Source organism: Cydia fagiglandana, chromosome 10 (genome assembly GCF_963556715.1).
Source record: "Cydia fagiglandana chromosome 10, ilCydFagi1.1, whole genome shotgun sequence".
Lineage (NCBI taxonomy): Eukaryota > Metazoa > Arthropoda > Insecta > Lepidoptera > Tortricidae > Cydia > Cydia fagiglandana.
The window spans coordinates 5,925,001-5,935,606 of NC_085941.1; the positions used below are offsets into that span (position 1 = coordinate 5,925,001).

General features: G+C 39.4%; 2 protein-coding genes across 2 annotated transcripts; one reads left to right on the plus strand and one right to left on the minus strand.

The window, feature by feature from the left end:
* Positions 1-1,811: 1,811 nt before the first annotated feature.
* LOC134668201 (uncharacterized) lies at positions 1,812-6,735 on the minus strand. Its single transcript, XM_063525706.1, has 7 exons — positions 6,577-6,735; positions 4,980-5,136; positions 4,584-4,840; positions 4,409-4,498; positions 3,761-4,208; positions 3,212-3,345; positions 1,812-2,534 (listed from the first exon to the last, which is right to left on the minus strand). Exons 2-7 carry the CDS (start codon positions 5,134-5,136, stop codon positions 2,352-2,354), a joined length of 1,269 nt encoding a protein of 422 aa, XP_063381776.1. The 5' UTR covers positions 6,577-6,735; the 3' UTR covers positions 1,812-2,351.
* Positions 6,736-7,517: 782 nt separating this feature from the next.
* LOC134668411 (lipoma-preferred partner homolog) lies at positions 7,518-10,377 on the plus strand. The gene is made up of 3 exons (XM_063525895.1): positions 7,518-8,405; positions 9,391-9,626; positions 10,126-10,377. The coding sequence occupies exons 1-3, from the start codon at positions 7,623-7,625 to the stop codon at positions 10,364-10,366; spliced, it is 1,260 nt and encodes a 419-aa protein (XP_063381965.1). The 5' UTR covers positions 7,518-7,622; the 3' UTR covers positions 10,367-10,377.
* The last annotated feature ends 229 nt before the right edge of the window (positions 10,378-10,606 follow it).

A 10,606-nucleotide genomic window follows, 5' to 3' on the forward strand; every position in this document is an offset into this window, starting at 1 on the left:
AGTTTTAATTTATAAAATTGTTGATGTTATTATTTTTGCTTTTATGTAAATTCAATGTTGACGTGTAAAAGTGCCCTTGTGGCCTATTTGCTGAATAAATGTTGATATTTGATATTTGATATTTGATATTTGAATTTTCGCGGTTGTACGATCTGCCAAGAAAGTGGTCTACCACTTTTCGACTCTATCAATCAGATGATAGAATCGAAAAGTGGTAGACCACTTTCTTTGCTGACTGTAGACAAAGTCTTCGTGGTCGTGACCTCATGTCTGAGGGACGTGACTCCTATGGGTTATTCTTCCTACCACTGCTCTCCAGGCCTCTCGATTTTCGGCCATGTGCATTGTTGCCTGGAGCGAAGTCTGGGTAATATTTTGTACCACATCTGACCATCTACTGGGTGCACGCCCTCTACTCCTTCGTCCGTCGACACTCCCGGTAATAATGCGCCTTTCTAGCGTGTCCGTGCCGCGTCTGACTGTGTGGCCGAAGAATTTGAGGACTCTTTGGGTACAGATGGTGGATAGCCTTGTGGTGATATTGAGCTCCTTTAAGATAGACTCATTTGTGCGGCGTTCAGTCCAAGATATATTCAGCATTCTGCGCCAGCACCACATCTCGAACGCGTCTATCCTTCTAAGTGCCCGGGCTTTCGGGCCCGGGGTAGACAAAGTAGCCAAACTGAAATAGTTATTTGTGCAACAAGAGAGCAAAGTGTGATATTTCTTCGAGTACTTATTTTGAGTCCCATGTAAGCGAAAGATTCTATTACTCGCTACGCTCGTGAATCTAATTTAGAATCTTGAGCGTAGTAAGGGACTAAAAAGCGCACGAGATGTAAATAACTTTGATCTCGTGTTCTACATACAACTTTTCACCTCAGAATCTAGAACATATATTAGACAATCCGAACCAGAAAAACTAGTTTGAATTTTTTTGTCTCTTTCTTTTTGCTAACAACGTGAAAGGGACGGGAGAATAGAACCCAAGTACATATTTCGAACTTGTATTAGGTCCCGCATTTTGAAATGACATATATTTGTCACACTCCGTGAGCAAAATGCGATTTTGCTAACTGTTCGAGCTGCTGAGGTGAAAATAATATTGTAGTAAGAAGAGCCATGTAGAGCATTACCTTACCATGCCATTAATTAAATTTAGTGAATAATAAATAAATATAGTGAAAAATAGTTCGTATTTTCATGGCACGGTACAAAAATTACCGAAATTGATTGAAGTAGCATGACAAATAGGAACGTTTCCGAGAAAATACGAAGGAAAACAATTATGCACTACAGCTTGGCAAAAAAGAAATTAAAAAGTGGCAAGAAAAGTGGTGTCGTCCCGTTTTCTTATATAAATTGGTTTGAAAGGGACGGCACTACAGTGTTGGCACTGTATATACTTCTGTACGAATGTTATAAAGGGCTTGTGCACAAATCACGCGAGGTTCGATGGGGGGAGGGGGGGTCACGAAAAACTCACGATAGATCACGTTGGTCACGTGATCACGTGGTATAAGGAAACCTCACGTGTATATTTCTAAAAAAAAAATACCTTATCTCGGTTTCGTTAAACATAAATCTTCACTTTGCACTTCAAAATAGCGAGTGTATTTAACGAAAATAGAAAAATAAACAATATCTTCTATAAATACAACACTATTTATCTTAAAATTAGGTCGAATGAAAAAAAATCATAAAAATACACGTGAGGTTGCGTGGGGGGAGGGGGGTAGTCAAAAACCTCACCAAATATCACCAAGGGGGAGGGGGGGGGTCAAAAAGTAGCCGAAAATACCTCGCGTGATTTGTGCACAACCCCAAACACACTCTTCCCATGTTATATGTGAACAATAAATAAAAAAACTAATATAAAAAGTGAAAACTTTAATTATACTTTCTGAAGCAGTCGAGCCGGCCCACAGTTGCCTCGGCAGCTAATACCTCACGTTAAGCTCATGATAGTCTGGCTAGAAAAAATTAAAATAATTATTACAAATGCAGTTTAAATATTCCGTTTACTTTCTATGATACATTACCATCAAATTACTTAATTTTTGACAGAGGTATATGTATAGGTATCACTTTCCTAATGGAACCAAGGGTGCGCTTAGCAGGTTTTCTCGCAATATTTGACCGAAAAGCAATTGGTAAGTAAAGATCAAATGATATTTCGAGATGACGTAGTGGCACAACGACTCATAGAAAACTACGTATTAAAATTGACACTTTAATGAAATCTACCCTCAAAATTGCAATTATTGGGTTCGAAAACTTACTCGTTAAAAAAGTCTGTGCGAAAAGATTAGAGTCAAAGTATGTATTGGGACTCTATCTGTATATTTATTTTAACTTGTTACTGCTTGATAACATAAAATAACTCGATAAAATACCGTATCTTCATCAAAATGCAGGAATGTATCTTCAACGACCACTTTCAGCGATCGCTGGGCGCGCATGCGGCGTCGTGCTTCATCAGCCCCTATCAGCATACCCTCTCTCAGACGCAAGCACCCACTCAGGTCCAAGAACTGCGACAATTACAATACTAAAAATTATTTGGCTAAATCCAACCGCGGGAAATTCCCCACATAGCTTTTTAAATGACGGCGACAGCGTACCATTACGTTACAGTACCGCAACCTCTTTTGTCGAAAACGTAAAAAAGTATTGTTACAAATAGAATTCGAAATATGTTCCGCTCTGACATGTAAAAAACACTCGTGTTAATATTAGTCTCTCAATTTTTGACATACGTACTTGTATTTTTCATAAGATTTTCATAGTTCCAGAAAATTAAGTAGATAAACAACCTATAATTCATAATGGTCCTTCGAACCGGATAGACTGCTAAAACTAAATGCAATCGCTTCTCGATGAAAGTAGAAAACCGCGCTAGTGTACGCCGGCAGATTGATTTGGCCGCATTGATCTTAGGTATTTGTGATACAGAAAGTAAGCAATTCTGAACCATTGACGAAATTTTAAAATAATGCTATTAAAATGGGGTGGCATATATCAGAAAATATTTTACCTCTATAATGTATGATGCGAGGAAAGATAAATACATACTGATCACAAACATATTGTAATTTAGTCATTGGCACAACACATGCAAGTAATGCAGCTCATGCTTTCATAAAAGTTAAAAAAGGAGTTGTGTAGGTAAAGTACGTTGTAAATTTCTATAGCTTGAGGCCCAGGTTACCATGAGATTAGGGCATCCGCGTACGCAAGCAATCACATCGTCATCCTCCAGATATTTGCTCTTGGGTATGCCCAGCCTGGTGATACGCGCTCCCACGTTGCGGATCACAGCCTCCATTCCACGAGATGACACAGCTGCGACATAAAAACATGGTACTTAAGTAAGAAAAAAGTTAGTCTTATAATATCACTAACACCTTATAAAATAAAGTCCCCCGTCGCGTCTGTCTGTTTGTATGTGTGTATATTCGCGATAAACTCAAAAACTACTGAATGGATTTTTATGAAGTTTTCTGCTATCAATAGAGTGATTTTTGAGGAAGGTTTAAGTGTATAATTTGTTAAGGTTTTGTGTAACCCGTGCGAAGCCGGGGCGGGTCGCTAGTATTTGATACAATGGTATGCTAAAACAGATACTACTTATACTACATTCACCGCTTAGATTGATGTTATTTGATTGTATTTTGTTATTTTTTTTTTCTATCATAATGGCGAAAGTGACCAAATTTTTTTTGTTGGAACGAAATGACTATGTTTTTATCATACTCACTAGAACAATCTCCAAGCTCCAAAATTGTTAAATCCTTACAGCACCTCGTCATATCTTCCAAATTCGTATCCGTCGCCTCATACATTACAACAAGAAACTTCAACTTGCTCAGACGACAAACAGCTTCGAAAAAATGATCGCAATCCATAACTTCATCTAATACACGCAAATGCTCTAAATTAGGCAATTTATTCAGGATTAAATGTATGTTTTCATATATATTATAAGGAACATCAATGAGTTCTAGCTTTGTCAGATTGTGACGGCTAGCAGTGTCGAGCAAATTGCACATTTTCAATTTTCTGCATTGCTTGAACATCAGGGATTTCAACGCTTCCGATTTGATGTTGAGTAAACATTTACCAGTGACGATTTCATTATTGTTTATTTCCAATTCCTCTAACACGGAATTGTTTGCTATAAAACTACTGATATATACGTCCGAAACCTGTAATAAATAGATTAATTTAAGGACTTTAAGGTAGTGTGGATAAAAACAAACAGTTGCTAAATTTACAATACCTCTCTAGTACTAGATCTCAAAACCACAATAATAATTAGGTAGGTATAAAGTACACGTACTAATACTACGAGTAACTTATCAAACTCGATCAAGTCAGAATTTAGATCACATCTGTAATTACTTACACAATTATATTTTTGGAAATATAGTCTCCGTAACCACTTGAAGTTTTCATGATGAATGGTTGGTATGTTTTCTTCTGATTCTGGGAATATCTGTAAAAGCAAAATGGTAATTTAATACTCCAACTCAAAACTCGCCATAACCATGTCCACGAAGAGTATTAAGATTCATAATTACCTCGAGAGTTTCAAGATTAGGACAGTTTTCTCCTATTGTTTCCATATTGTGAATGGTAGCACAGTAAGTGCTTACAACAGATGCGCCAAGTTTGCTGGTCCAGCGTGCGAACGATAAATAATCGGCTGCTCTTTTATTAAGAACGACAACTACTTCATTATCACCTAAATAATAATTCCCGTAAGTTCCATCAATACCGTAGTCGTCATCACAAAATGATAACCAGTTCAGAGGATACCGAATAGCAATTCGGAGACCTGTAAATGAAATACCAATTGACACATAGCACATATACACAAAAAGTTCTAACTTTGATTTGATTTTTCTCACTGGGCGGCAAAGTACAATTTTGTTCCTACCGCTGAGGTGAACGCTACTTTTCTCATTCATACTTACGTCGTAAATACTTCAGAACTAATTCTTGCCATCGGTCACTGACTCTTTCTGACTTTATGACATATTTAACAGGTATATAGCTGAACACTGCCATCCAGCAGTCCTCATTTAGATAATCTAGTATGGTAGCTTTATTATCTGGTTCGGTCGTTGACATCTGTATCGTGAATATAATAGAAAAATGAAATTATAAAAAAAATGTAATAATGTCTATTTGCTTCTTAGATTTACATAAAAGAATATAAAAAAACAAATACCTACACAATTTAAACATTAAAGCAGCAATTAGAAGCACATAACATAAAGCATATCATTAAGTACCATAACGTTCTTGCGCCATACAATTATTTTACCGAAAATAGAGGCCTTCAACTTTAAGTTTTTTTTTTCAACCGTACAATATTTTTGTTATAGAGTCGGACCAAGAAAAGTCTACAGCGGATTAGATAGCCCACGCAGTGCAAGTGTCATTTATACGTCATAATTTCATAGCAGTTTGACGTTTAAAGTAACACGTGCACTGCCTACCTATATATGTATATATATACTTACGTTACTCTTTGGCGTGGGCTATCAAATCCGCTGCAGACTTTTCTTGAAGTCACTCTAGGTAAGTTATTATTATTTTTTTATTTGCAAACTTTATCTTAGGAATTAAAGGATTAATATTAGAAGATAAACTTTTTTTTTCTCAATTAGGTACTAATAATTAATTGTGCAAAAAAACAAAACAGGAAAAATAACATTCGTCATTGGTACAAAGGCGAACTTATCCCTAACTTTGGTTGTAGGTATAATTAGGTACCTACAGCCTTTATAATTTTGTAATTTGTAGTAGGCTCAATCGTGTTCATAAACGTTGACAAGTTCTTTTTCTCGCTGTAGGCACATGCATACAACCATGGTATAATAATACACTCCGCCTGGTACTCTCTTCCCATCTTTTCTAGGTCACCTGACTGAGACAAGCCTACGTCATCATGCGACAGCGCTATATGATAATATGCGATAGCGCTATATATAGCGGCCATGTTATTGTGACGTAGGCTTGTGTCACTCTGGGAAGAGAAGACCATGTTTTATTAGACTATGCGTACAACATAAAATTATAATTTAATATGATACAGTCATATAATAATCAGTTGTAAAATAGAGATGTACATGTAAGTGAATTAGAGCTATTGGGGTCACGAAAAAATCACGATATATCACGTTAGGGGATAGGAGGGGTATAAGGAAACCTCACGTGTATTTTTCTACAGTAAACGAAACTATGAAAAAAACAGCTACCACATGAGTAGATACCTTTTCTCGGTTTCGTTAAACATAAATCTTCACCCTGCACTATTTAACGAAAACAGAAAAATAAACAAGATTTTCTATATACAATACAATTTTTCTTAAAATGAGGTCGAATAAAAATTTTCAAAAAAATATACGTGAGGTTCTGTGGGAGGAGGGGGGTAGCCAAAAACCTCCCCAAATATCACCAGGGGGGAGGGGGATCAAAAAGTAGCCGAAAACACCTCGCGTGATTTGTGCACAACCCCTTAGTAATTTTATTGTTATGAGAATGAAATAAGGAATAAAAACTCACCTTCCTAATTGATCTTCAGTGGTATAGTGCGTCAAGCAAATCTTGTCAGTAGCAATGTAAAGCAAACTAAAGTAGGGCAACACTCAAAGAGTAGTATTGCGCTAAGAAAAGCAGCAATGTACAATGTACATAGAACCAAAACTTTTTTTTCCGCTGAGCGCGCCCTGTTACGTACGTCAATTCAAATTGTCACTCGTGGATTCTCTATTATCTAATTTAAAAGCGGTGTGGGTGAATTTGAAGATCTCAAAATAAAATTAGAAGTGGAATATGCCGTTAAACAAGAATGTAATGAATAAAATCATTGCTTCAGCAGATAGATGTCCTATTGGATTTTAATATTTTATTAGATTTCTCAGTTGGAACTGTAGGCATTGTAGGCACCTTAGCTTTGATTAAGCACAATTTTATTTAATATATTGGTATTTAATGGTGACACAGCAGAAATATCTCTTGAAATAGAATCGATTCAGAATGTAAACAAAGATGATGGCTGTCATTCGCGATCCACATTCCACAGATAAAACACAGATGACACGCGATTTTCGAATTATTCGAACACGGTGTTGCTAACCCGCGATTTTTCAAATTTGCCGCCGTTTGCTACTGACAAGATTTGCTTGACCCAGTATAGGTATATATATTTTATAAGTTTTAAATCTACCTACTTCACATCAGTCAGATGGCGACACATGTATTAAAAATTTACTGTCTTCCTTGTCTGGCCAGACAATTCACTCATCACACAACTATGAATACTATGATAGTTGTTCTCCTTGCATTTACTAAGCTAAGCCATGCCATGCTACGCGAAGCTTCGCATGGTTGAAGGTTGAAGCAAAACAATGCACAGCCATAATAATGCTCGACCTGATCTGATAGTGTAATACAACATAATATTGGTTCTGTGCCTTCTGTGCTGTGATAATGGCAACATACATCCACGACTTGGATTGTCAGTTTTGCATTGTTTCGCGAGAGGTAACGATTTTCACTAGAGGGAAATAATCAAATATCATTATAAAGGTGAATAAAAAGTTTTCAAAATGAATACCCTGGATAAACAATTAGCAGACTTACGAATCTACGCGAACGAATTGGACGCAAAGCTGCAGGACGACATAAATGCTGCCAAAATGAAACCTTCCATTCCACCCAAAAAAAATAAGGTGCCGCAGCCGCAAATACCTCAGAGTTGTATGGTGAAGTCTGCCTGCGAGCCTTCCTACTCATCGAGACTAGAGTATGGGAGCCGTACGAGCTCAACCTACTCTAATCTAGTGCCCGTAAAGAGCTGTATCGTGAGGAATACAGCGCGAGTGAAGAGCGGCGATGTGTTCCTATACAGCAATTTATTGCCACCGGGTGGTACCAATCATGTCTATTCAAACATTCCGATGCAGCGGAACTCTGAGAGCATATACGGCGACAGAGACGCGAGGTCTGAGGTTTCTAGAATAAGCGATGTTGGTGCACAGTCCAACTATAGTGAATTACGTCGCCCCGGTTCTGCTTATCCTCCGTCCTCGGCTTCAGTGAACGCACAAGACTTTTCCACGTATGGCGGCTCGCAGACATCCTCAACTTATGAGTCTCTATATGAACCTATCAATCCTAGACCATGTAGTCAGTTATCTGGAACATCCTTATATGGTGGTTACGTCGGGACTGCACCGGAGCCAACACTGGAGCCGGATGATGAGTTGTACTGTGGTAACTGCTTCCGCTGCGGGGGCAAGATCATGGGAGAGACTACTGGGTGTACAGCCATGGAGAGGATATACCACATAAAATGCTTCTGCTGCCATCAGTGTGGTATTAATTTACAGGTAAGTCTGAATTGCCTAATCTCATAATTTTAGAGTAACACTGACCAAGGGGATGCCTTGCAATATATTCAATACAAAATATAAGTATACAATTACAGGTTAGTTAGTTATACTGGGCATTTTCTGCAAGTCGACAACCATTGTGCCTATTTTGGCTGAAAACGTTAACATACAGTGCTTAAAGGACTTTCATAAAGGGAAATTTAATTAATCTGGATTCTTATGGTGTGAGCCATAGCAAGTCCTACTTACTAACACTATATGGGACTATTGCCTGAAATAAATGATTTCAATTAACACTTTTACTACCGAGAACCCGCCTGGTAGGCACTCGTAATGTTTGCTCAGATGCCGGACAACCCGCCCAGCGGGTTGTTTTGTACGCAGATATAGACGACCGGTTTCTGGGGTAGTGCGCCGTTTTTTGCCCGGTTGCGAAAGTGTTAAATGCAAAACCTTACACCATTTCTCCCTCAGTCCCTCAATGTTGAGGATTGCGACCATGTATGCTCTGTCTCCATAGTGTGCGATCCTAAGCAAAGTACGGACAGTTTATCGCAAAAATATATTGTATGGAACATGATACAATTTTTTTAACAATTTTGAACTGCAGATTTTGAGTATAATCTGGAAATTTTATAAAGATACTGTGTACATAATATGAGTTTAATAAATCTTGTCCTATTCTTAGATATAAATGATTTTTGATAGTTTAGCCCGCTCACTGATCATAAGCCATAAGGGTCACTCACTGCATGTTGCCTCCACATCAGTCCATCTCATGGGTGCTTGTCCTCGCGCACGCTTGCCATCCATTTGCCTGCCTTTCTAGATCATGCTTTTTAGACTGCATGATATGCCCAAAAAAAACTGAGTGCGCGTTCTTGACATATTGTAGAGGTGTGGTGACCCTATACCACGCCTCATCAGGCCCCGTGCTAAAGACAAGGATACTGTTTTATAATTACGAAACAATTCATTTCAGGGTCGACCATTCTACGCCGTCCAGGGCAAGGCCCTCTGTGAGCGGGACTACCTGGCCACTCTAGAGAAGTGTTGCGTGTGCGGTGACCCTATTCTCGACCGCATGCTTCGGGCCACAGGCAAGCCGTACCACCCGCGCTGCTTTACCTGTGTGGCGTGCCATAAGAGCCTGGACGGGATCCCCTTCACAGTTGACGCTGTTAACCGCATACACTGCATAGAGGACTTCCATAAAAGGTAAGTTTACTTACAAAAGTTCATATGCTGGGCACGTTAAGCTCGACTATCGTAATATTAGGGACTCACTAGGGACACGAAATAATTATGTTTTATTTGCTTGAAATCAACGTACACATCATCACTTAAGAGGCTTATCATAGCTTAGTCATATATAGACCGACCGCTTAAATGAATCCTCGCCTGCGCGGTACGGAGGCGACGGGAGTGACGACTAAGGGCGGCGGGGAAGGTGCGGGCGCCGTAACACCTGCCGCCCGCGCCTTCCGAAGAAGAAGACATATGCTCATTAGAAGGATTGGGGACCAGGAAAAGAAATGAATATATTTTCTGTATTTATCATTCAAACATTATGGAATAAATCACGTAGTATTGGTGCTTAGTGGTCAGAATTCAGGATATAACGAAATTCAGTAGGTGATAATTCAAGACATCTTGTCACGTAATCTGATCGGGTTGTCGTGGATTGGATTATTAACCAAAATAATCTTTCCTTCAGATACGCGCCCCGCTGCGCGCGCTGCCGCGAGCCGATCGTGCCCGAAGGCGGCGCCGAAGAAACCGTCCGCATTGTCGCTCTAGACAAGAGCTTCCACATCGCCTGCTACTCCTGCGAAGACTGCGGGTCCTCATTATGCTCCAGACAAGAGGGTAGGGGCTGCTACCCTCTCGATGACCACCTGTATTGTAGGGAATGTAATGCGAAGCGCATACAGGACCTGTCGCGGAATATCAACTAGTTGGCTAGTAGATCTTTTCATCGCCAGCCGGGCTAGCACATGATTGGCGTGACAGTATATCGCGGCGAGACGGACTACCCGTCCCTCTTTAATCAACGTAGAAAAAGGCGGGTAGTCTGTCTCGCCGCAAGATACTTTCGCGCCAATCCTGTGCTAGGCCTACTGTTACTGCCAAGACTGCGGATTTCCCCTGTGTTCCGGGCAGGAAGGTTAAGGCTGCTAGCTGCTACAACTGACAAG

Bases quoted from the DNA above. Each gene is read 5' to 3' on its own strand.
- LOC134668411 (XM_063525895.1), top strand. From the start codon at position 7,623: ATGAATACCCTGGATAAACAATTAGCAGACTTACGAATCTACGCGAAC. The intron at 8,406-9,390 runs GTAAGTCTGAAT...AATTCATTTCAG, and splicing joins AGTGTGGTATTAATTTACAG to GGTCGACCATTCTACGCCGT. The intron at 9,627-10,125 runs GTAAGTTTACTT...TCTTTCCTTCAG, and splicing joins ATAGAGGACTTCCATAAAAG to ATACGCGCCCCGCTGCGCGC.
- LOC134668201 (XM_063525706.1), bottom strand. From the start codon at position 5,136: ATGTCAACGACCGAACCAGATAATAAAGCTACCATACTAGATTATCTA. The intron at 4,209-4,408 runs GTAAGTAATTAC...TATTTATTACAG, and splicing joins ATTTCCAAAAATATAATTGT to GTTTCGGACGTATATATCAG. The intron at 2,535-3,211 runs GTAACCTGGGCC...TAATTGTCGCAG, and splicing joins GCGGATGCCCTAATCTCATG to TTCTTGGACCTGAGTGGGTG.